Raw genomic sequence first — 25,739 nt, forward strand, 5'->3', positions numbered from 1 at the left:
GTGAAATATTGCCACCCTCAAATGAGCTATGTTGAAAAAGGTAAATACTCACATGCCACATCTTTCATTAAAACAAGATTGGAAGCTTCACTAGGTGGACCAATTCCTGCTTTGTTTTCTGCACTGACGCGGAACTCGTAGGTGTTGCCTTCTTGAAGTCCTGTTACTTTGCATCTGAGATCAGAAACTGGCATCTTTGTTGCTCTCACCCATCGCAAGCCTTTCTTTTCTCTCCTTTCTACATGATATCCTGTGATCTCACTACCACCATCATCAGTTGGCCTTTTCCAGCTGACAGTGGCAGTGTTTTTAGTGACATTTGATACCTCTGGTTTTTCAGGAGGACCAGGGGGACCTGTAAAAGGAAGCAAATTTGTGAGAAATCCTATTTCCTAGACTCTGCTGTAAATACTTACACATCGATCCCCTCACATGCTGTACATACCAAATCTGTCCACCATTTTGACAGGTTCAGACTGCACAGGTTCTCCTTTGCCATACTGGTTTACAGCGGAGACCCGGAAGAGGTACTCGTTTCCTTGGATAAGTTTGGTCGCCACATGCCTACAAGACTGAATATCTTCAGCAACCACTGTCCACAAGAGTCGGCTGGTTTCCCTCTTTTCAAGAACATAGGACTTAATCGGCGAGCCACCATCTTCCAAGGGAGGTGTCCATGTAAGGGTTGCTTTTTCAGCAGAAACATTACTGATTTCAATGGGACCTGGGGGACCAGGTACATCAAGAACTGTCACCTTCACATGTTCCTCCTTCATGCCAAAAGGATTGGTAGCAGTGATGGTGTATTCACCAGCATCTTTTCTAGTGGCGTACTTGACAGTAAGCATGGAAGAGGTTGGGGTGGAAGTTATCTGAATGATATCTGATGGTCTGATATCTTTTCCTGCCCTGGACCAACTTGACTTTGGAAGAGGTTTGCCAAGAATGCTGATGGCACTCAAAACAATGGTATCTCCTGCTTTAACTGTCAGCCCATCTTTTATTGTGGGATCAAGGACAATGATGGGTGCCTCTGCAAAGAAAAAAACAAACTTTTAATCAGAAGAGGAAGAAGGCTTAATATGATGTTTGTATGTGCACAAACAGTATAACAGACCTACCATATTCATCCTTGCAAATAATGGTTCCAGTACTTTCTGAGGGAGCGCTTATAGCACCTGCTGTATTCTTTGCTCTAATTCTGAATTCGTATTTTCCACCCTCCACAAGGTCAGTTACAGTAAAGGCACAATCTGGGACATTAACATGGTTGGCTTTCATCCAAGATTTGGAGGGTAGATCCCGCTTCTCCACTATATATCCAGTCAACTTATGACCACCATTATATTTGGGTTCAGTCCAAATTAGAGTCACTGAATTCCTTGTTACACTGATAACTTCAGGCTTTCCAGGGGGATCTAAAACATGGGAAGGGTAAAAACAGTCAAAGAAATGCCAATGTGTTTTTTCATGCAGAAAATGCACCTGGGTTTTTCTTTGTGTCGTGACTTACCAATTGGATCAAGTGCCACGACTGGTTCTGATGGCAGGCTTGGCTTGCCTACGCCTGCTAAATTGATTGCCATCACTCGGAATTCATATTCAAGACCCTCAGTTAATCCTGTCACACGGAAGTCTTTCATCCTGATAGGAATCTTGTTAGCTCTCTTCCACAAAAGGCTGTTTCTTTCCTTGAACTCGATATGATACCCTGCAAGAGACCCAGTGATGTGTCAATTCAGATAGAAAGTATGAATGCATGCCTGATTTTAAAATATATGTGTTTTTTCCCCCAAATAATTTACATATGGATACGTGGAATAAATCATTACTCTTGCTGATATCTACACTTTTATTACCTAGGCAGAGTACAATTCCCCCCCCGCCTTGGAATACACATATTTATTGTACTTTTGTTGAAAAATTTTAACTTACAAAAATAGATGTTAGCACTAAGAAAGTTTTTCTTTACAAACTATTAAGAGATTTTCAATGAGATTAAGCATTAGCTTAATTAATTAGCTTAATTAATGTTTAATGTACTAAATGCTGAAGTACTGGAAGAAAAATACATTACTGCATGTGCAAATAGTGCTGTTTAAGTCAGGAACACACATTCAACTTGCTTTCAGAGAGGAGGATTGGGAAGAAATATTAAGGTAAAAGCTGTAGGATAAGAGCAAAATAAATACCTGTAATTGGAGAGCCACCAGTTTTCCTGGGGTCTGTCCAAGTTAGAGATACGGAATCATGTCTGACATCCACAATGTTGGGAGGTGGGGGAGCATCAGGCACATCTGGGAAAATATATGATAATGCAAGATTTATAACGAGAAACTTCCTGGAAACCATGTTTTGCTTTGTATTTTCTGACATTGAGACACTTACCAAATGGATGTTTAGCAACAATTGGCTCGGATTTCAGGCCCTCTCCTACCCCATATTTGTTTTCGGCACTGACCCTGAAGGTGTACTCCAGACCCTCATGCAGTCTGGTTACTCTAAAGGTAGTTTTCTGGACGGCTGAGGCACATGTCACCCACTTGTTGTTTACAGAATCTCTCTTCTCTAGAATATAATTGGTGATTTCAGAACCTCCGTCATCCTTTGGAGGACCCCACTTCAAGGTGATGGCTTCTGCTGTGACTTCATCAAATTTGATTGGTCCAGTGGGGATGCCAGGCTTGCCAACAACTTTTATAGAGATAGTTCCTTCTTTTGTGCCAGCGACATTTTTCAATGTGATTGTGTATTTTCCAGCATCGGACTTTTGGCAATCATATACTACAAGAGTTGTGTTAACTGCGGATGACTCAACACTGACTCTTGTGCTAGTGGCTAGAGGATCTTCCCCTTTCTTCCAGGACACTGATGGAGCCGGCTTGCCTTTTATGGGGATCTTAAGACGGAAGTTGCTATTTTCTTTAGCCAAGTAGCACAAATCAGGTAGATCCTTTAAGTCTAAGTCAGGAGCCACTGTAATACAGCAGATAAATAATTAGTTTAAGACTAGGCAATTTACTTTTCATATTGTTACAGTTTTTAAAGGATTTATCTATAAGTCAGTGAGTAGGGCGCAAGAGCACACTTTTGCTGACAATAAAGGGAAAATGAAGATGCATGGGCCAAAGGCTTACCAACATCATCTTTTGCCACGGCAGTGATTTCGCTTGGAGTTCCTTCTCCATTTTCATTCTCAGCACTCACTCTGAAGGTATATTCCTTTCCTTCAATCAAATCTTTTGCAGTGTACTGTAAGTTTAATGATTTCATAACTCGTTGCCACTTATTTTCTTCAGTTAGGAAATCGACTACATATCCAGTAATTCGACTTCCACCATCACTGCGAGGCTTTTTCCAGCCGATGGTACAAGATGACTTATTTACAGACAACACTTTCAGGTCCACAACTGGTCCAGGTGTTTCTAAAGCAAAGGAAAAGTGATAAGTCTAAGCCCCAGATAACCAAGGTAAGATGTCACTCAAAATGAGAGGGTAGCGCGACAGCAAGGAGGGAACTAGAGAGCATTATGCTAAGAGAAATAATCCAGAGGGCGAAAGACAAATACCATATGATCTCACCTATAAGCAGAACCTAACCAACAAAACAAAGATGCAAGGAAAATAAGACCAACAACACTCAAAAAAAAAAAAAAGAAAAGAAAAGAAAAGAAACCAACAGAGACAAGAGGGAAGGAGGGAGGGGTGGGCGGGGAACAGGAAGGGAAGGGGCAAGTCAAGGAACATATAGCAAGGACTCATGGACAAACCCAAAGTGGGGAAGAATTGCAGGGGGCAGGAGGAAGTTGTAGGTGGTAGGCGGAGACAAATGTATTTGAAAAAATAAATTTAAAAAAAAATGAGAGAGTAGTGTTGCATATGCTCACCGGAAGCTTTGACGGCATCACGTGTTTCACCAGGATCGCCAATGCCGTACTCATTTTCAGCAAACACCCTGAAGAAGTAGGATTTTCCCTCCTCCAAGTTAGATACTCTAAAGCTTGTTTTTGAGCACTCAGTTGACACTGTAGACCAGGACTTCCTCTCTGCATCACGTTTCTCTACCACATAGTTTATGATGGGGCTTCCACCGTCAATAATAGGAGGATCCCAAGTGATATAAGCAGAATTTTTGGATATTTCTTTAACAGTCACATTGACAGGTGGCCCAGGAGTATCTGATAAATGGAAAATAAGACATGACTATGTAAAAAATGTATAAGACTACATTTTTAACATACATGATTTTTTTCCAAATAGACTTACCCAGTACTTTCACTACAATGGTATATTCCTTTTTACCACAGCTGTTCTCCAGAGTTAAGATGTATTTTCCGGCATCATATTTGTTCACATTTTCACAGCGCAAGAAAGTGTCAAAGTCAGTTGACTTTATGTCCAGTCCAGCCCTTTCCCTTAGATTAACATTTGGTTTAGACCAAGTTATCTTTGGAGGTGGACGTCCTTTTACTGGTACGTATAGTCTCATTGTAACTCCAGCACGTAATATGAGTGTTTTCCTCAACTCAGCATCAAGCTCGCCTTCTGGTGGAACTGTTTTGGAGTGAAGAAAGTTAAAAAAGTAATTTAATGGTCAAATGTATTTCCAATGATTGGACTTAATCACTCATAAAATATATTTCTTTCTAGAACTGGTTTCTTGTTCTTTAAAAAAAAACCCTTAATATAATCCTCAAAAATTTTTGCCAACTATTTCCATACTTTGTAGCAATCATTGATCTTACTATTTTCCAATATCCTGCAGCCTAAACCAAGTTTTCCCTGGAGGATCTCTACCTTCCCTTCGCCTCATAAACCTTGCATATTCTCAAACTCTGTATATTAAAAGTAGATTGGTTCTTGGCTCTCTTCCGTTCTTGGTTTTCTTTTCTATACTCAGTGAAGGCACTCTGTTATATACTCTGACTCTATTTCATTGTAGTAATAAAAGTACATAGGGAATGAGGTATAACTGATTCAAAATAAAGGGAGAAATGGTTATGGACAGTAAGTGAATAGGAAGAAATTAGGATGGAGAGCCTACTAATCCATATATTTGGAAAGGGGTAGATTAAAAGAGGAAAACAACTGTAAGAATAATAAATAGCTCATACTTAGTTAAAAAAGCCTTATTCTCAGAATAAAATTCCTATATTCCGTATTCTTTTGAAGACATGAAATTCTCATGTAAGCATGAACACCTTTTCCAAACCACAAATCACCTTGAATTCCATTTGGCCTATTATACAACACCAGAAATGACCAACCGAGCTGTCAAAAAATGCACCCTTAGAGTTACCAGCTCAAAAGCCTGTAAGTAAACAATTGTACATAAGGGAGTTTTATACGGCCTTGATGTATTTCTCCTGGTAACACTTACTTAGGATGTCCTTGGGATAGTGCTTGTCTGGCACATCACTGGGGTCACTGTATCCGACCTTATTAACGGCATACACGCGGAACTGATATTCTGTGTTTTCCATCAGACCGGTCACCTCAAAGCGGGTTTTCTGTAGCTTCTCTGGTAAATTGCACCTCACCCAGTTGGGAGAGTCAGCCCGTTTTACTTCCACAAGGTAACCGATGATAGGGCTACCACCATCATAGGCTGGCTTGCCCCAAGACAGACTCACAGAGCTGCGGGTTGTATCATATACTTTAGGAAAAGCTGGTGGGCCAGGAGGATCTGAGGATAAATAGTCAAAAAAATTTTCATTAAAACCTCATTCCTGGATGTTCAAAGTCGACTCTAACACAGGATCAGACTCTTTCATAAGAACTTACACAGGGGGTCCCGAGCATAAACAGCTTTGGATGCATCGCTAGGTTTGCCTGGGCCAGCCTTATTTATAGCTGTAACTCGGAACTCGTATTCAGTGCCTTCTTGGAGGCCTGTTGCTTTTATAGTTCTTTCTATAACAGGTTTTCTGTTGACTTTAGTCCAGTTAATTGCCTGGGTTTCCCGCTTTTCAACCAAATAGCCAGTGATGGGTGAGCCGCCGTCATCTGCCGGTGGTTTCCAGCTCACTGTCATGTGGTCTCTGGTTATGTTGCTAATAACGGGAGGATCACAGCGTCCAGGTGGGTCTGCAGAGATTGATTGAAAAGTCAGTATCTCCCTGTCTGAAAAGTAACATTTAAAAAATAAAAGGACAAGCCACAGGAAATGTTCCTACCATATGGGTTTTTAGCAATTGCTGGTTCAGTTAAGATTGGGTCGCCCACCCCGTATTTATTTTCAGCACAGATTCGGAACTGATACTCGTGGCCCTCGATCAGCTTCTCCACGCTGCAGCTGGTGATGGGCACGGTGGCGGAGACCTGTGCCCAGTTGGGTCTGCTTGTTTCCCGTTTGTCAACAATGTAGTTGGTGATTTCTGAGCCCCCGTCTTCAAGGGGAGGTTCCCAAGAAAGCATTGCACGATCTGCATACATTTTGTTGATTTTAACAGATGCTGGAGGACCTGGTTTATCTGAAAGAGCAAGCGAGAAAAGCAAAGTCTTTCACTAATAGGTGGGAAATAGAGAATGAATAGAACAAAGGTCTGGATATCTGAGTTGCAGTCCTTATTTTGTCATTAACTTCCTGTATGACCTTGGAAGTCACTGAATTTTTCAAAATCTTAATTTCCTCACATGTGAAATTGCATAACTGGAATATCTAATCTCTAATGCTCTTTTCAGCTCTAAAATGCTGCTGTTCTGCAATGAGAATAATTCTGTGATTACAAAATACACATCAGGAGATGCATCTCTTCTCATTATTATTTGGTAAATTCTATTGCATCACATTAGCCAAAATAAAATATGAGATTCTAATTAAGCGCTTTAGTTACCTAACACTTTAAGCTTAATGGTGGCTGATTTGGAACCACTTGAATTTTCCGCAGTAATGGTATAGTCTCCTGAGTCCTTTCGGTTCACGCTGAACAGCTCCAGCGTGCACAGGTTCCGATTCTTGGCCATTTTTATGCCTTCTGCTGGTTTTAGCAGTGTGCCATCCTTCTTCCAAGAGATTGTCGGTGTTGGTTTCCCAAAAACAGTAGCATCCAGGCAAACATTAGTTCCAGCTTTGACAGTCAGCAAAGATTTCATAGCCACACTCAGGTCTATCCTGGGAGGAACTGGAAAGAAAGAAAAGGATTTAATACACACAAAGCTATATTATACCACTCATTAATAAGACTGGGAAATTCATATGCTCTGTGTCATTCAAGACAGAGTTTTTAGAAGTAGCATATTCATTATAAAAGAAATATAGGTTTTGTGTAAAAATGTTATAATGCTGAAAGTATAAAGGAAAAAAGTGAAGATCACCCTTAATTCCAATATCCTTAAATCTTTACTATCATCATTTTGGTGCATTTCTTTGTCATCATCTGTGCAAGTATAGGGTTGAAATCATACAGGCCTCACAGTTTTGTATCCTGCTCTTTTAGTTTAACATGTTATTAAGATTCTCCATAATCATAATTTTTTGTGTCTGCATACCAAGTACCTATCATTTTACCTGTTCTTTTCTCCACAAAAACAGATTTTTTGGTATGAGAAATACACATGAGTACTGCCCACCTTTGCTTACGATACTCAGTAGAATCTTACCATTTTCTTCGAGGATAGTCACTGGATCAGAAGGTTCAGAAGGTTGGCTGATATTTATTGCTGTCTTGGCGATTGCTCTAAATTGATACTGAGCATTCTCTTCTAAGCCAGTAACTGTGTACTCTTCCTGGGGAATCTGGTGAGGCGTAGTATTGCACCGTACCCACTTATCACCAGGAAGTTTGCAAGCTTCCACGAAATAGCCAATAATTTTGCTGCCTCCATCATGCTTTGGACGAGCCCATATGAGGGATACAGTACTCTTGGAAAAATCGATAACTTCAGGCTTTCCAGGAGGATCTAAAACCAAAAGAGGTATTCTCAGCATTTATCCTAATAGCGAAAGTTTTAAATTTCCATATTTCACATTATCACCCAGAACACATTCCTGAATGGAAGCAGGCTTCAGAGACTCCAAGATTTAAATGTGCCTTCCAATTAAAACAAAACAAAACAAATAAACAAATAAAACCCAAATAAACAAACCAAAACACAAACTCACCAACTGGCATTCTTGCAGTTACATATTCTGTTGGTTTGCTGGGTGGGCTGGATCCAGCTTTGTTTAGAGCATAGATTCTGAATGAATATTCAAGACCTTCCACGAGGCCAGCACAGGGATATTCAGTTGACCGGACAGGGGTGTCATTAGCTTTCACCCAGAGCAAACCGTTTCTTTCTTTGCGTTCAATCAGGTAACCGGTAATGGGGCTCCCTCCATCACTGTCTGGTCTGTCCCATGCCACAAACATGCAGTCTTTGTTGACTTTAGTGATTCGTGCATTCTTCGGTTCACTGGGAACATCTAGGGGTGAAGACAAGGGAGATGTCAGTTTCTCCCATAAGTAACAGACAAGAAAGAAAACATAGTATATATTTTTTTTCTGAAAGAAACATACCAAATGGGAACTTAGCCAGCATCTTTGGAGATGTGAGAGGCTCTGAAATGCCAAATCGATTTTCAGCACGGACCCGGAAGAAATACTCCTGGCCTGGGATCAGTTTTCCAACTCTGCAGGAAGTTTTTGTCACTGAAGCCAGAGCTGTCACCCAGTCGCCTCGGCTTACATCACACTTCTCCACGATGTAATTGGTGATGCTACTGCCCCCGTCCTCCAGAGGGATGTGCCAAGACAAGGAGCAGGCATCGGCATCTATGTCAGAAATGTCAAACGGAGGCTGGGGTGGCCCAGGAGCATCTGCGTGAACCAAGACAAAAAAACATAAGAGCAGGGATTTGATAGGAAAAATGTTCCTGATCTTCATAGTTAGATGTCCATTTGTCTAATGCTTCACTTACCCATGACGATAATTTTGATTTTCTGAGTGTCTGTCCCAGAACTGTTCTCTGCAGTGAGGCTATAGTAACCACTGTCTTTCCTAGTCACATCTTTTATGATCAGAACTGAAGAGTTGTCTGCTTTGTGCACTGCCAGGTGGCTGGATGTGACAACATCATCTTCTCCTTTTTTCCATTTACAGATTGGATTAGGCTTTCCATATACATGGGCTTCAACTCGGAGTTTCTTCCCAGCCTTAATAGTAATTTGCTCTGGCATAAGGATCTTCGGTGGCACTAAAGGGAAAATAAAATACGTTAACTTTGGGGGAAGGTTAATTTCCTCTGATTGGGAACTATACTAAGTGTTTTCCAAATTGTGGACTTCAACTCATTAGTTGGTTTAATTTAATGTTGGCATTACAGCTACTATTTTTTAAAAGAATGGGATTGAATCAAGTAGAAAATATGAAGCACCCATGGACAAAGCCAAAGGGGGATAGAATTGAGGGTGGGAGGTGGGGATGGGTGAGCTGGAGGAGAGTGAAGGGGGGAAAATGGAGACAACTGTACTTGAACAACAACAATAAAAAATATGAGTCTGGCCTACAGAAGAAAGATAGGTGTTGCTTCAAGAATTTTTTAAAAAATTATTTGTATGTGCTTGCACTGTGATACAGAGATGTATATACTGTGTCAGGAGATAAAGTGGGCTTATATGGTTCAGAGAAACCCCTGTTCTCTGCCATTATTGAAGTATTTCTGGAACAATATTCCTCAGGGAGAAATGTCTACATGTGAGAAGAAAATTGTAGTAAACTTTATCACGTGATAAAAATGACACAATGGTAACTTACGCAGCTGTTCTTTGGCTTCATACACTCCTTCCGCTTCTCTGGGCATACTGACTCCAACAGCATTCCTGGCCACTACTCTAAATTTGTATTTCTTCCCTTCCTTTAGGCCAGTGACAACAAGGCTGAGATCTTTAACCACTGAGTACTCTGTCCAGCGATCTGCAGGCTGTTCTTCCTCCCTGTAACTTATGATGTAGCCGTCGATTTTAGCGCCGCCATCGCGCAGGGGAGGTAACCAGGCTAACGTGGCGCTATTCTTTGTCATTTCAGTTACCTCTAGTTTCCTTGGGGGATCTGGCTCACCTAGAAGAAAAATATGATTTAGAAAACTGTTCATGTAACCGACCTAGTCAAGTCCATTTGTTAATATCCTTAAGTGTGTAGTATATTAAATACCACTTGCTTCAAAGTATATGGAAACTGTTGTTGGGTATTTGAAAGTAAATAGTATTATACCAGATGAATTAAGGAGTGAGTTAGATTTTTATTTGTACTGTTTGGGTTTCTACAAATTATAGCTCTTTAAGTAGCGGATCAAAATGTTTCGGCATCGTGACCTTGCTCACGTAGGGGACTCAAGTTAAAAAGAGGAGGAAGGCTATTACTTACTTAGAGGATCTGATGCAAGCACTGGTTTGGGGACGTCCGTTGGGACGCCAGGGCCATACTCATTGACAGCAGTTACTCTGAAGAAATATTCATTCCCAGGGACAAGATTGGTGACTTGGAAGCTCGTCTTCTTAACTTCTGGGGTAACTGTTGACCATGTCTTTCTCTCTGCTTCACGTTTCTCCACAATATAATGTGTCACTTGGCTCCCACCATCGTTCTCAGGAGGGGCCCAGGAAATGTGGCATGATGTTTTAGTGACATCTGAAACTTTTAATTCAGACACAGGTCCGGGAGTATCTGTAAAGAACCACAAAATCAGATATACATGTGTCCTTTGCCTCCTTATTAACTAAGGCATTTCTGAAGGGGAGGAAGAAGCTTGTTAGTAACTGACCTAATACTCTGACATTGACGAACACCGCCTTTTCTCCAGCTGGGTTTACAAGTGTCAAGGAATATTTTCCTGAGTCGTCACGTGTAGAATTGGGGATGACAAGGAAGGCCATAGTATCGACCAGATCGACTTGTCCTTTTCTGACCACATTATCAATTCCCATTTTTCTCCACGTGACTTTAGGGGCCGGTCGCCCTCTCACTATGGCAAAGAGTCGAATCGGGCATCCTGCTCTCACTATGACCAGTTTTCTCATGCTGGCATCCAAATCAATCTCCGGAGGTTCTGCAAATGACATGAGAGACATCAGTTGACTCTATAAAATGGGAGGGAAATCATAAGAGAAGTATGAAGAAATGACGTGATAAAAGAGGGCCTCACCTAAGATTTCTTTAGGTTGAATGGCATCCTTTAGTTCTGCAGGGCGCCCAATGCCAACCTGGTTTTGGGCACACACCCTGAACTCATATTCCTGGTTTTCATCCAAACTGGTAGCAGTGAATTCCATGCGAACAAGTTGTGCTGCAGCATTGCACCTTTTCCAGCCTTCATCAGGCGATGTATCTGGTTTTTTGGGTCTCATTTCCACAACATATCCAATTATTGGTGCGCCACCATCATACACTGGTTTTCCCCATGCAAGAGTTATGGAACTTTTGGTTGTATCAACCACTTTGAGATTGGTTGGTGGACCAGGTGGTTCTGAAAGTAAATTATGTGAGGATAAATTTACACATGGTTAACTACTACAAGTGATAATTTAATGAGTAATTTTATATAATCTATTCTCAATCAAAGATAAACTTTGCAGTATCTCAGTTACTGAGTACTCCTCATTTTCTTTTATAAAATTAGGATCTACCATTGTTTGCACATTTCAGGTGATTTGGTAAAAGATGTACTTATAAAAATATTGGATAAAATAGTGTTGATGTTACAGATTTAATTTATTAGTCTACTGACTCTGTAGTTGGGATTAAGAGTTGGTATAGCATCATAAAAAAGCAAGAATAGCATACCTATAGGGTCTTTTGCCACCACTGGTCTTGATGGCAAAGATGGTTCTCCAATTCCAATTTCATTTTCTGCCTTGACACGGAACTGATATTCATGTCCTGGGAAGAGATTCTGTACTTTCAAACGTCTCTCAGGGATTGCACTCTTGTTAACAGGGACCCATCGTGTTGAATGTTTTTCCTTTTTCTCCAAAAAGTATCCTGTGATAGACTTTCCACCATCATATTCAGGTGGACTCCAAACCACAGTCATTTCTTCTTTGCTTACTTTCGTGATTTCTGGGGGGTCAGGGCGACCAGGTCTATCAAATTTGGTTTTTGCAATGACCGGTTTACTTTCTGTTGGAGGCCCTGTGCCTATTTTATTTTCTGCACGGACTCTGAAAATATATTCATTTCCTTCTATGAGACGTGTTACTGTAGCACCAGGTGTTAAGACATTAGCAGAATAGGTAGACCAAACCATTCTCTTGCTTTCACATTTTTCTAGAATATAATTTTGGATTTCACAGCCACCGTCATCCTCCGGTGGATCCCAGCGAATAGTACACCTATCACTGGACACATCAGAAATTTTCAGATTTCGTACAGGGCCAGGCTTATCTAAAACATTGACAGTGGCGTAGGCCACAAAACTGCCAGCTGTGTTAGTTGCTGTAATTACATATTTACCACCATCACTTCGCTTGGCTTTAGTAAGAGTAAATTTAGATGAATCAGCACTGGTATCAATCTTGACCCTTGGTGATCTTGTTAAGTCTGTAGCATCTTTGTCCTTGGTCCATGACACTTCTGGAAACGGTTTGCCTCTAACACCTGCTTCAAGTCTAATCGTCTCCCCCGCTTTGACGGTCAGCACGCCACTTAATTTGAGATCCAGTACTGGTTTCTGTAAATCTTCCTTCACAACAACTTCCTCTGTCTTCACCCAGTCACTTTCCCCACCTTCATTCTTTGTTTGTACTCTGAACTCATAGATCTGGTTCTCAACACATTTGTCAACCATGTAGTGGGTTTCTTTAATGCTTCCTTTGTGTACTCTTTCCCAGTCAGCAGAACCCTTCAGCCTCCTCTCCACATGATAGGACAGATTCGGGCTGCCACCATCATAGTCAGGCCGCCGCCACTTTAGGTAGACAAATGTCTTTCCTTTATCTGCAATATGAAGGTTTTCAGGCTCACCTGGTCTATCAATAGGGTTAATAGCCAGAATTGGAGTTTTTGTTTCAATGGTTGGTCCAACACCTACTTTATTCTCTGCACAGACTCGGAAGTAGTATTCATTGTTGGCTAAAAGGTTGGCCTTGATTAATCGCTTAGTGACATCCGAAGCAACAATTGACCAGCCTTTCTGGTTTGGTTTGCGAGATTCCACTATGAAATTTGTTATCTCTGAGCCACCATTATCTAGTGGGTTTTCCCAAGAAATTGTACAGTTCTCTTTGTTTACATTGCTAATCTTTAAATTCTGGCAAGGCCCTGGTCTGTCAAGAACATTAACGATGGCGGAAGCTTGGGCATGTCCACTGCTGTTCTTAGCGGAGATGATATACTTGCCGTGGTCGGCTCTCACAGCTTCTTTAATTTGTAACTCAACCCGAGGTAGATCCTGAATTATGTCAACCCGCTTTTCTCGGACCAATACTTTGCCTTCCTTGGACCAAGTTATGTCTGGTTCAGGTCTGCCTTTGACTCGAGCAATAATATGGATAGTTTGGCCCACTCTAACCGTAATAACATCACGACAGGTAACATCAAGTTCTACTTCTGGAGGATGAAGGATGTCTTTTGCAATCACAGATTCTGGTAGTTCTCTTGGCTCCCCCTCTCCCACAATATTAGCTGCCTTTATACGGAATCTGTACTCGGTTCCTTCAATTAGTCCAGGTACCCTAAAGGCACATTGCCTAATGAGTTCATCTTTATTAATCCTGTTCCACTGAGTTGTACCAGCTTTCTGACATTCCACTACATAGCCTAGAATGGGGCTACCACCATCGCTGAGAGGCTTTGTCCACACCAAGTCAGCTGTTTCTTTGCTCTTGTCTTTCAGTTTAGGATTAATAGGTGGTCCAGGTGGTTTGATGGGCCGGCAAGCTTTTATTGGGTCAGAACTTGGGGATGGATTGCTTAGTCCTGCAAGATTTTCAGCAAAAACTCTAAACTCATATGTATTTCCCTCATAGAGTCCTGTCACTCTAAACTTCAGGTCTGCTATAGGTGTTTTGTTGACCCGCACCCATTTGCCAGTTATTTCTCGACGTTCCACATAGTAACCAGTTATTGGACTGCCACCGTCAGATTTTGGCAGCGTCCAGGACACTGTTGCAGCATTTTCAGTAATGTCAGTCACCACTGGTTTACCAGGAGGCGATGGAGGATTGAATTTATGTTTAGCAACAGTAGGTGTTGAATCAAGGGGTGGACCAACACCCATCTTATTCTCTGCACTCACTCGGAAAATATATTCGCAGCCCTTTTGCAGATGTGGGATTTTCAGTTTTGTCTTACTGCTTCCTGAAGAGACAACACCCCATGTATCTTTTCTTGTATCTTTTTTCTCAACAATATAATTTATCACAGGGCTTCCTCCATCATCCTTAGGTGGCTGCCATGAGATAGTCATATGTTCAGGGGTAACATCTAGAATATTAATAGGACCTGTTGGTGGACCAGGAACATCAAGGACAGTAAGATGTACAGCTACTGTTTTGCTGCCAGCTGCATTGGAGACTGTGATTTGATATTCCCCAGTGTCTTTCCTTAAGCAGTTCTTAATGGTAAGTACTGATGAGAAGTTGTCAGTTTCAACTGTGTAATGTTCATCTGTTTTAATCTCACTCCCATCAGTAGTCCACTTTGCAGTAGGAAAAGGTACACCTCTTATAATGGCCGGGAATCTGACTGTAGTTCCAGCTTTTACCACAAGGCCTTCAATTAATTTCACATCCAGCTCTACAGATGGAGGCACTAAAAAGCAAACACCAGGAAATAAGTTGCGTTTTTTTTTTTTACAATATGAATAATTTAAAAAAGAAACAATATAAAAATGTCAATCCAAAAATTACCTAGTTTTTCCTGACATTCTATTGGAATAGTTGTGTCAGGGAGACCAAGACCTACAATATTTTCAGCTTTTACACGGAATCTATAGGTCTTTCCTTGCTGTAGTCCAGTAACAACACACTCTAGGTTTGTCACAGTCTTGAACTTAGTCCAATCTTGGGCTCCTTCTTCTTGATATTCCACCAAATATCCAGTGATGGGAGAACCGCCATCACGATCTGGCTTATTCCACACAAGGGAGACTTCAGTCTTATCAACATCTACATGGTGTAGGTCCTTGGGTGGCCCGGGGGGATCTTTTCACAAGAAGAAGTTATGATGAATAAATAATATTCTTAAAGACAGTTAAACAATACTTTTGTATTTAGAGAAAGCAACTTACGTAGAGGGTCCACAGCCTTGATAGGTTTAGGTGTTTCAACAAAAGGACCACGCCCATACTGGTTCTCAGCAGCTACCCGGAAGAGATACTGGTTGCCTTCATTGAGATGTTTAGCCCAGTGGCTCTTTTTCTTGGATGTAGTTGAGAGAGGTGACCACTGTGCGCTGGCAACATCTCTCCTCTCAACCACGTAATTTGTAACAACAGAACCACCATCATCCAGTGGTTCCTTCCAAGTAAGGTAGCAAGAATCTTTCCTAATTTCACTGACTTCCAGATCTCGAGGTGGCCCAGGCTTATCTGAAAAGTGTTAAATAATGTAGTTATGTGTGATTTAATCGAGACAGGAAGTCAAAATGTATCACAGTTTACTTTTAATTTGTTATTATGTTGAAAACATAGGTATTAAAATTCTTACCTAAAACAAGTACTTTTACTGAGACAGTTTTTGATCCAGCTGGATTCTCCACTGTTAAAGAATAAATTCCACCATCTTCATGGGCAGCATTACGAATTTCAAGCTTGCTACCAACTGGAGTAACATCAATTCTTGCTTTTGTTGGAGCTTCTCTGTCTCCTTTTTTCCAGGTTACTTTTGGGAATGGCACTCCTTTGATGATGGCACTAAGTCTTAGAGTATCACCAACCTTTATGTGTTGTTCTCTTGCCATGTTGGCATCAAGAATCAACTCAGGTGGTTCTAGAATAAAGAACGGTACTTTCAGGTTTGATTTGTTAATATGTTTTACAAATAAGCATACACAATGAGACACCTATCTTCTTTGCAAATGCAGCTGAGAACATTTTACTTACCGAGTCTGTCTTTGACTAGCACAGGGTCGGGAACATGAGCCGGATCTGATTCACCAGCTTCATTGACTGCTAGTACTCTGAACTTATAGGTTTGACCATCCCGAAGACCAGTGACTTTATAGTTAGTTTCAGGACATGATTCAGGAGTATGATTGGCTCTTCTCCACTCTTCATCTCCAACTTTCTGGTACTCAACAATGTAACCCAGAATCTTGCTCCCACCATCATGACGTGGTGGCTGCCAAGTTAGGTCAACTGAATTACATGTTGTGTCTATTGCTTCAGGATTAACAGGTGGGCTTGGTTTAGCTACATAATAAAAGGATAAAATAAGAGTTAGAATATACTTGAAAGCAAAGTTGTATAATATGCAAACTGAATGAGTGCTTTAATACTATACCAATTGGATCTTTAGCAAAGACTGGTTTGGATGGTGGGCTTGGATCTCCAATACCAATTTGGTTTTCTGCAGAAACCCGGAATTCATACTGACACCCTTCCAGAAGATCAGGGACCCTAAATTTAGTGTATGGATGGATTGGGTCTTTGGTAACTCTAGCCCATCTTTTAGACATAGTTTCCCTCTTTTCCAGGATGTAGTTTGTTATGGGCTTTCCACCATCATTTGGCTTGTTCCAGGTCACTAATGCAGAATCTTTGGTAACTTCTGTGACAATTGGCTGGTCAGGTGCATCAGGAACCCCTTTAACAAATATTAACAAAATGTATTAGAAATTTAATTTTTCCTATTAACAATATCACACACTGAATCACTAAAATGAAATGAAATACATACTGAAACGATCTTTGGCTTTCATTGAATCAGACACAAGAGGGTCACTTATTCCATACAGATTTTCAGCATATATCCGGAAAATATAATCTTTTCCTTCAAGCAGTTTAGAAACTTTGCATGTTGTTTTAGCACTTGCAGATGTCACAGGCATCCAAAGATCCTTGCCCACCTCCTTCTTCTCAATAATATAATTGGTAATTTCACTGCCTCCATCATCTAAAGGTGGCTTCCAAGAGATAACCATGCAATCTTTGGTCACCTCATCAAAATTAACCGGTCCCACTGGTGGGCCAGGACGGTCTGCAGGAAAAAAAAAGTCACAGCACAAAATGTTATTTTCACTTCTGCTTTGGAAAGAGCAGAATATCTTCTTGCTAAATAATACTTACCAACCACATTAACTTGACAGAAGCCTTTCCTAGAACCTGTACTATTCTCCACAACTACACAGTATTTGCCAGAGTCTGAACGTTTGGCCTTGACTTTTTCTAGAGCCAGCGTCGTCGGAGTGGTCTTTATGTGAGTGCGATCATCTTCCAGTACATCAGCTTCATCTTTGAGCCAAGTAATCTTAGGCTTTGGTTTGCCCGTGTAGCGGCCAGTGAGGGCAAAAGCTTCACCAACTCGAATCGTGATTTTATCTCTGAAGTCAAGGTCAAGTGTTGGAGGAGCTAAAATTTATAATTATAAAGGCAAGTCAATGTTACTTAATGTTTTATGATAAATCTATAAGTGTATGTTTTCAAAGTATAAACTGCATTGGACACATACCCAGCTCATCCTTGCAAGTGATTGGCTTGGTGCAAAATGATGGCTTGCCTTGTCCAACAATATTGACGGCACTGACACGGAACTCATAGGTATCACCTTCTTTTAAGCCTTTTACAGTGTATTTTCTGCTAAGGAGGTTGTCCTGTGTAACTTTGTGGAACTTCTCAGTTCCGATGAGGCGGCTTTCTAGGATATAGTTAATAATTTCGGATCCACCATCATACTTAGGAGGATTCCAAGTCAAAGTAACAGAATTTTTAGTAATTTCTTTGACTTCCAGGTCTTCAGGACGCTCTGGTACAGCTACAAGTATGGAATTAAAGTGAAAAATGTCATGTTAAGAATGTAGTAAATAATACTTCCTGAGGATTGCACTTAAACATTAAACTATCTGCTTTGATAACTAACAGATGAGATCTCATCATAAAATATTAGAGCTAAAAAAGACCCAATATAATCTAATTTCCTCTGACAAATGAGGAAATAGAGATTCACTGAAGCCAAATAATTTAAGACAGTTCTTTAGATTTAGTAGTGTTAGAGTTAGGAAAATACTTCATATTTGTGCCATTAAGTGGGAACTTAAAAAAAAAAATCAGCGTAGTATATATGGAAGGATTTGAAGAATCAGATATATTCTCATAATTTTTTCACAACCACATTCAAATACTACCAACATTAGATACTGAATATTTACCTAATGAATGCTTGTCAAATGAACAAAATATATGGCATTTATATTCATATTTTGTCGCCATAGTTTTTTTTTAATTGAGCGAAGAAGTGATTAAGAATGTAACTGTTTTAAATTGTACTTACTTATTGGATCTCTGATGACAAGTTCTTTTGTTGTTTCAGTAAATGGGCCCATGCCAATACTATTTTCAGCTGCAATTCGGAAAAAGTAGGCTTTTCCTTGAATGAGACCCTGGACAGTAGCGTTTTGCCGAGTAACTGTACATGTCACTGGGGTCCATGCTCTGTGGTCGGCTTCCCGTTTTTGAATGACATAATTGGTGATTGGAGAGCCTCCGTCATCTTCTGGAGAAAACCATGTCAGTTTGCAGGAGTCATTGGTTAGGTTGTCAGCCAGGAATGGTGTTCCAACAGGACCTGGCACATCTGGAAATAAGAAAAAAAGATTTCTAGTTGTTAGTGTTCAATAAACTATAGGGCTCAATATTTGTTACCCCCTGTTTTTCAAAACAGGACAAGCCCTGGCCAGTGTGGTTCAGTTGGTTGGGCGGCATTTGGCAAATGGAAAGATTGCGGGTTCAATTCCCAGACAGGGTACATGCCTAGGGTTTGGTCTGGGGCGTGAATGAGAAGCAACTGATCAATGTTTCTCTCCCTTTCTCCCTTCCTCTCTCTCTAAAAGCAATGAAAAAAGGTCCTTGGGTAAAGATTAAAGAATAATAATAATAAATATAATAATAATGAATAATATAATAAGTAATAAAAAATAAAAGGGGGGAAATGTTGTTATGAAGGAAATAAGGTTTTGTTTATTGAGTTGTTTTTCCTCCCCTTGGTATTTATTTTCCATCATATTTCTTGAAGAAGTAGGTTTGCAACAGTTACGGGTTGCCACTATTTTAGTAAAAGCTGAAGAAACAGTAATTTTGTTTTTCTTTTTAATTGTGACTCAGGACAGGAGGGAGGTACCCAAATGGAGACAGGAGGGAGTGAGGAGTGACAACAGGGCTACTTTCTCCTGTCCAGTTTCCTGTTCAAAGGGGAAAGAGGTTTTTTCTGGGTCACCAGTGAATCAATGAGGAACACAAGAGATCCCAAATCTCAGAATGACCTTTGAGAGGCTGAAAATTTAACCTAAACGTAGACCAGTCATCAAGTTAAGATAATAGCCATTGGGCAAAAGAGTGTTTGAAACTAACCTAAATCTTGTAGTAGCTTGAAACTAAAGTCTTGAAGGGTTACTGCTCAATGAGATAGTTTTCCATATGCCATTTTCATTAATGAAACCATACTGTTTTCATAACATTAATTATGTTCAATAGAGAACTAGTTATTTTCACATAAAAATTAGCTGCCTGGAGTATGCTTGTGCCTAGAGATAGGCTGAGAGAGAAATCTGAGTGGGAGAGCTTCATTTTCTGAGCAAAGTACTGGAATAAAGCAGCCAGTGAGAGGCATGAAAAAGCTTTGTAGAGTTCAGCTCTATACTCAGTGACTAGGAATGCAATATTGATAACCAAATATGATGCTTCTCTTCAATTAGAATATGGAAACTTCTAAGGGATTTTTGGCAGTATTGTGATAATTAGCAAATAAAGCCACCACCCCATGAAGTGCAAATGGTCAACCTTAGCAGATTGTGAAACATTCATGCACGTTTGCAGGAAAGTTGCTTTTTTGAAAGCTATATAATAGCATAGTAAATGCTTACGGTGGCATGTTATATAAAAAAGTCAACATACAAAACTTTATGAGTACAATGATATAAAATATGCATAGGGTAAAGAAGCAAGGAGGAAATTTTAAAAAAATGCTAATAGTGACTGGCCAACGAGATTGTGGGTGATTTTTCTTATTTCCCAAAATATTTGTAACAGTTTCATTTTAACATAGCTTTGTTGTAGGTGAAATAAAAATGTTATTTTTAAGTTGCGGGATAGATTGAAAGTATTTACCTAATACATCAACGATGATTGTCTTCTTCCTTTCTCCACCTTCATTTTTGGCAAGAAGAGAATAGACGCCTTGGTGGCTCCTCTGGCAATTCTTGATGACCATGGACGAGCTAATGGCTGTGGTCTCAATGTTGGCTTCTGGAGGTAATGCTTTTTCATTCATGTTCCAGGTGATGGTTGGAGCAGGTTTTCCAGACACATAGGCGATGATCCGGATCACCGCTCCAGCATGGACCACGATTCTGTCTCTGACACTGGCATCGAGCTGAAGATCAGGTGACACTGGAAAAGAGTTGAAAATTATAAGTGCAATTTACAGGTCCAATCAAAGACATAAATTTATGCAAAAATAATAGAAGTATTAATTACCAATTCTGTCCTTCATTTCAATGGCATCTGTGACTTCTCCAGGTTCTCCAATGCCGGCAATGTTGACTGCTCTAACTCTAAATCTGTAGAATGCTCCTTCTTTTAATCCCGTCACAACAAGTTTTGTTCCTCTCACTTCTTTATCTTTAGCCTAGGAAAAAATCACAAGCATTTCATAATTACAATAGTTGTTGGTAGCTACTTGTTTTCATAGCTTTCTAACATATAAGCACTGACGTATCTAACTGTCTTTGGCAACACTTGCCAGTTTAGGTTTTAGGAATGAGGTATTACAGGTAGGCTCTGAATGGACTATCTTGCCAGGAATTATGTTTTTAAAATTATTGTCACACAATTGAAAAAAATACTACTTTTCATTTATCTCATTTTTTCAGGATTTATAACTGAAAGATAAATTAACAATAACATGATTTTAATTTTTCATTAGATTTTTGACATAATGGATGTTTGGGTTATCAGTTATAATTATGTTATTTTTGTGAGTGCTTCCTTTTTTTATTCCAGAGAGAGAGAGAAAGAAACAACGACATGAGAGAAACATCAATTGGTTGCCTCCCATATGCGCCCCAAATCCATAACTGAGGTTGGTGTCCTGACTGAGAATCAAACCCACAGCCCTTCAGTTTATGGGATGATGCTCCAACCAACTGAACCATACTGTCAAGGGCTATTTTTATGACTTCTTAATCCAAAAAATACAGATAGAAGTTGCTGGGATTGAAAATAACCACTAAATTTTTAGTTTATTCATAGTACATTTCCATAATGCAAGTGTTAGTTACCTTTTCCCATTCTTCTTTTCCTTCTTCTTTATATTCAACAATGTATCCAGTTATTTTGGATCCACCATCTTTTAGTGGGGGAGACCACTCCAAATCTGCAGATGATTTAGTCCAGTCTGTGACTTGGGGAAATGGAGGACCAGGAGGGGCTGGAAAGAACCAGTATACGTTAGTATTCTTGCCTTTTCCATAGCATTTCAGAAAAAATAAATAAAAGAAATGGCTTCAAGCCTTACTAGTTGGATCTCTAGCGGTCACTGGGTCTGATGGCAGACTTGCTGGACCCACACCAGCAGCATTGATCGCATATACCCGGAATTGATAATCAGAACCTTCAATAAGACCCGTCACTTTATAAGAAACACCCAAAGTCATGGCTTTGATAGGATCTCTGTTAACTCTCTTCCACCTCTTTGAAGTGGTGTCTTTCATTTCCAGCCAGTATCCTGTCACAGGAGACCCTCCATCATATTCTGGCTCTTCCCAGTTGACAGTCATGGAGTTACGAGTCACACTGCTGACTGTTGGTTTATCTGGTGCTCCAGGGACAGCTGTGGAAAAAAAAAATCACATCGATTTATAAGAAATTTAAAAAAAAACAAAAATAAGAATGACTTTGTCTGTTAAACATGTCCTACTTACAGAAGAGGTTTCTTGCTGTTTCAGGTTCACTGTCAAGAGGCTCCCCAATGCCGTATTTATTCTGGGCCATGATTCGGAATACATATTCATGGCCTTCTAACAGTTTGGGAATGGTGTATGTGCACTCCTTAGGCTCACTGGAAACACGCACCCATGTCTTCCTGTTAGCTTCTCTTTTTTCAATTACATAGTTTGTAATCTTAGACCCACCATCATCTTTAGGTGGAAGCCAAGATATTGTCATTTGGTCTCCCGAAATAGATTCAAACTTTATTGGTCCCTCTGGAGGTCCAGGACGACCTAAAATGGTTTAAAAAAGGAAAACTTTATTAGTGGAATGATTTTAAAGCCAAGTATTATATTTATGGATAGAAAAATGCATAGTTTTCATAAAACCATGCAATCTTTACCAAGGACATTCAGCCTCATCTCCTTCGATGCTGTTCCCAGGTTATTCACAGCTGTGATGGTATATAAGGCAGTGTCACTCCTGCGAGACTGTGGAATAACTAAGGTGCAAGTATTATCTTCCACCAGTTTGTTGACATGGGTGTCATAGATAACAGGTTCTTTATTTTCAGGCTTCTTTGGAGGAGCTTTAAACCAGGTTAGTGTTGGGAATGGCACGCCTTTAATTTTGGCCACAATGTTAACATCAGTTCCTTCCTCAACCTCCATGAATTCTTTTAGATCAATTGATGGTGGGCCTAGATTATTAAAAACAAAAATTTGTCATTAGGAACATAAAGCACTAAGGAATAGAAAATAGAATTCATATGACTATAAAGCTCTTGGGATCTATGATAGGTAGGCTTTGTAGCCAAGCCAATATAAAGAACAGATCTGTCTTCAACTAATTTAATACGAGTTCAGGGAACAGGTACATGTGGTCATCATCCTTTATCTACATGTGGCTGTGTACAGCTATTGCCTCACATTTACCTGTCAGCATTATGCATTTAGATATTGAAAAAGGGCAGATATGTGAAAATTGTAGGAGCTTAGGCATGGGAATTCTTTGATGATATTCCCTTTAGTTTTTATGCAGTTATAAGGGAGCTACTATGTTAATTCTGAGGTGAATTTCCCTTTGAAATTCCCTTTGAAATTCATTTGTTGGTAGAGTCAAAGCAAATTTCCATTTTTCATAAATTTAGTCTAAGAATGTGCAAAGAGGGATATGATGATAGCCCTCCTAAATTTAGAAGAGAGATTTGAACAAATAAATACACCACAGTAGTGATGGTAACAATAATTAGAGGAAGAATTATTACTATATGTGTGTGCATACTTTATCTATTAAAATGGATTTGCCTTTTCCTCAAATTTCAGAGAAAAAGAAAGTTGCTTGTGAAGATATATGGTTCTTGGCAGTTGCCAAGCAAATAAATCGTTACTTTCTGCCCTTTTTTGAAGAGCACGCAGAGGATGTGTTTTGATTTCTGATCAGTAAAACAGCATGCATGGAGAAAATCATCTTAAGGAAATTCCAAACATCATCTTAATTAAGGAAAAGGTATTGTGTAAGGAAATATGATAATTCTGTGAAATTTGAGAGAATGAGTGATCAAGTAATATATCCGTGTCCACGCTCAACCTATCGTCACTTCCCGATGTATAGATATCTCTCTTTATTTTGGACTATTGTTAAATATCTAGAAAGACATTCACAAAGAGGATGTTCTGTACTAATATGTTGGTACTTACATGTCTGGTCTTTAACAATCACAGGGCCGACAGTGGCCGAAGGTTTGCTGACTCCTGCAGCATTGACAGCTTTGACTCTGAATTCATATTCCCCACCCTCGACAAGGTCTTCAACGGTAAATTCCAATTCTTCCACATCACGCCTATTGCACTGTTTCCATGCTTCTTTCTTTTTCCCAGTAGGGTCCCATGCAAGGCACTCAACAATATAGTGGGTGACAGGGGAGCCTCCATCATTCTTTGGGGGTTTCCATGACAGGTGTACTGTGTTCTTTGTTATGAGGCCAATCTTGAGTTTAATAGGAGGATCAGGAGGATCTTTAAAAATAGTTAAAGGAAGCATTAAACATTGTTTGTAACTCTATTTTTCCAGGTCGAGGTGCTCTTTTAATTGTAGGTTTAAAAACTTACATATTGGATCTCTGGCAGTGGTCCTCTGAATGGTTTCCACAGGGGCGCCAATACCAAAACGGTTTTCTGCACGTACACGGAAAAAGTATTGCTGTTCAGTGATGAGATCAGGAACCACGAATGAGGTGCTTCCACAGTTTGGATTGACTTTAGTCCAGGCTTTCCCATCCACAGTCTTCTTCTCGATAACATAGCCTTTGATCCTGTCTCCTCCATCATCATCTGGCATCTTCCAGGTAAGCCTGCAACTGCCTCTGGTGACATCACTGACTTTCAGATCTTTGGGTGGCCCTGGTACATCTGTTGAGTGCATATCACAATGTAAGTCATGTAGCTCTTTAAAAATAATTTGTTCTTATTCCATAGTCACGTTAAAGTCTTTCTTACCCATGACTTTAACTCTGCAACTTGCAGTCTTTTGTCCTGCTTTATTCTTGGCTGTGATGCTGTATTTGCCTGTGTGAGCTCGTTTACACTCCGGGATAATAATTACTGATGAGTTTTCAGCAGTCTCCAGCTGTACAAAAAGACCCCCACTAGTTAGATATTGAATGAAATAACAGCAATATTGAAGTCAACTAGACCATGAATCATTTTAGTTAGTTAGTTGTTTTTTTTTTTTTTACCTGTGCATCTTCAGGTAGATCATGAACTCCATCCTATTAGAAAAGAAGACGGTTAGTTGTAGTATAAGTATTCCTTAGAGTGATTTAGTGGGAGACACAGAGAATTACAGTTTTCTTACCTTCATCGCCTTCTTTGCCTTTCCATCAAATTCCCAAGATGATTTTGGTGTCGGGCGTCCCTTGATGACAGCAGGAATCCTGATCTGCGAGCCGGCTTGACAAGTCAGACAGTCCAGTGCTCCAATGTCAATGTGAACTTCTGGTGCCTCTGTAACACCATGAATAACATAACAGGATTTAGCTCATCTTATTCAAAAAGTAATTGACATATCTTCAGTAAATTCATCAATTTCATAATAAGATCTAAAGATGGATAAATGGAATAAGGACTAGTACCTAAAATATCAGTAGCAGGGATCTCTCCAGTTGTGTCACTTGGTTCAGATTCACCGGCTTCATTGACAGCTTTCACTCTGAATCTGTACTTTTTGAGTTCTTGCAAATTTGGCACCACACATTCACAGGTAGTTAGAAGTTTATCTGGTTCATTTACTCTTTTCCAGTCAGTAGTACCTTCTTCTTGCATTTCTACAATATATCCTTTGATTGGACTGCCACCATCTTTGGCTGGAGGTTTCCATGCTAATGAGATGCTTGACTTTGTTTTATCTTTTACCTCTGGGCAAGATGGTGGCCCAGGTGGATCTAGGGGAAAAAAAAATGCAAAAACAAAAACAAAAACATAAATAAAGTTTTAAAGTTGCTGGAATGCTGGATTTATATACCATAGTAATGTTGTAGTATACATGATCATTATTTTATTTTTAACCTATTAGAATATTAACATAGGAATGCCAAAAAAATAAACCACCTTCTAGAGAAGAGAAAGACAAGACATAGTCTATTTTCTTTTAGTATTACTGCAAAAACAAAGCAAACAAC

General features: G+C 39.9%; 1 protein-coding gene across 1 annotated transcript in view; it reads right to left on the reverse strand.

The window, feature by feature from the left end:
• Positions 1-25,739, reverse strand: part of TTN (titin) — a 269,499-nt gene that overhangs the window by 49,641 nt on the left and 194,119 nt on the right. Inside the window, exons 235-277 of the mRNA XM_054562536.1 lie at positions 25,194-25,502; positions 24,917-25,065; positions 24,798-24,830; positions 24,559-24,688; positions 24,172-24,471; positions 23,761-24,078; positions 22,464-22,760; positions 22,054-22,353; positions 21,648-21,962; positions 21,412-21,560; positions 20,609-20,759; positions 20,240-20,521; positions 18,408-18,710; positions 17,589-17,891; positions 17,207-17,488; positions 16,818-17,117; positions 16,422-16,724; positions 16,022-16,330; positions 15,627-15,908; positions 15,209-15,508; positions 14,829-15,122; positions 11,764-14,730; positions 11,126-11,446; positions 10,745-11,029; positions 10,348-10,647; positions 9,739-10,041; positions 8,903-9,178; positions 8,502-8,801; positions 8,105-8,407; positions 7,603-7,902; positions 6,837-7,124; positions 6,177-6,473; positions 5,785-6,087; positions 5,381-5,686; positions 4,267-4,554; positions 3,888-4,178; positions 3,138-3,425; positions 2,389-2,976; positions 2,193-2,297; positions 1,514-1,711; positions 1,122-1,418; positions 446-1,033; positions 53-355 (exon numbers count right to left, since the gene is read on the reverse strand). Of these exons, the coding sequence (XP_054418511.1) occupies positions 53-355; positions 446-1,033; positions 1,122-1,418; positions 1,514-1,711; positions 2,193-2,297; positions 2,389-2,976; positions 3,138-3,425; positions 3,888-4,178; positions 4,267-4,554; positions 5,381-5,686; positions 5,785-6,087; positions 6,177-6,473; positions 6,837-7,124; positions 7,603-7,902; positions 8,105-8,407; positions 8,502-8,801; positions 8,903-9,178; positions 9,739-10,041; positions 10,348-10,647; positions 10,745-11,029; positions 11,126-11,446; positions 11,764-14,730; positions 14,829-15,122; positions 15,209-15,508; positions 15,627-15,908; positions 16,022-16,330; positions 16,422-16,724; positions 16,818-17,117; positions 17,207-17,488; positions 17,589-17,891; positions 18,408-18,710; positions 20,240-20,521; positions 20,609-20,759; positions 21,412-21,560; positions 21,648-21,962; positions 22,054-22,353; positions 22,464-22,760; positions 23,761-24,078; positions 24,172-24,471; positions 24,559-24,688; positions 24,798-24,830; positions 24,917-25,065; positions 25,194-25,502 (14,904 nt within the window). The remainder of the gene's footprint in view (positions 1-52; positions 356-445; positions 1,034-1,121; positions 1,419-1,513; positions 1,712-2,192; positions 2,298-2,388; positions 2,977-3,137; positions 3,426-3,887; positions 4,179-4,266; positions 4,555-5,380; positions 5,687-5,784; positions 6,088-6,176; positions 6,474-6,836; positions 7,125-7,602; positions 7,903-8,104; positions 8,408-8,501; positions 8,802-8,902; positions 9,179-9,738; positions 10,042-10,347; positions 10,648-10,744; positions 11,030-11,125; positions 11,447-11,763; positions 14,731-14,828; positions 15,123-15,208; positions 15,509-15,626; positions 15,909-16,021; positions 16,331-16,421; positions 16,725-16,817; positions 17,118-17,206; positions 17,489-17,588; positions 17,892-18,407; positions 18,711-20,239; positions 20,522-20,608; positions 20,760-21,411; positions 21,561-21,647; positions 21,963-22,053; positions 22,354-22,463; positions 22,761-23,760; positions 24,079-24,171; positions 24,472-24,558; positions 24,689-24,797; positions 24,831-24,916; positions 25,066-25,193; positions 25,503-25,739) is intronic.

Source organism: Pteronotus mesoamericanus, unplaced genomic scaffold, assembly GCF_021234165.1.
Source record: "Pteronotus mesoamericanus isolate MK-2021 breed Mesoamerican mustached bat unplaced genomic scaffold, CSHL_Meso_final scaffold_651, whole genome shotgun sequence".
Classification (NCBI taxonomy): domain Eukaryota; kingdom Metazoa; phylum Chordata; class Mammalia; order Chiroptera; family Mormoopidae; genus Pteronotus; species Pteronotus mesoamericanus.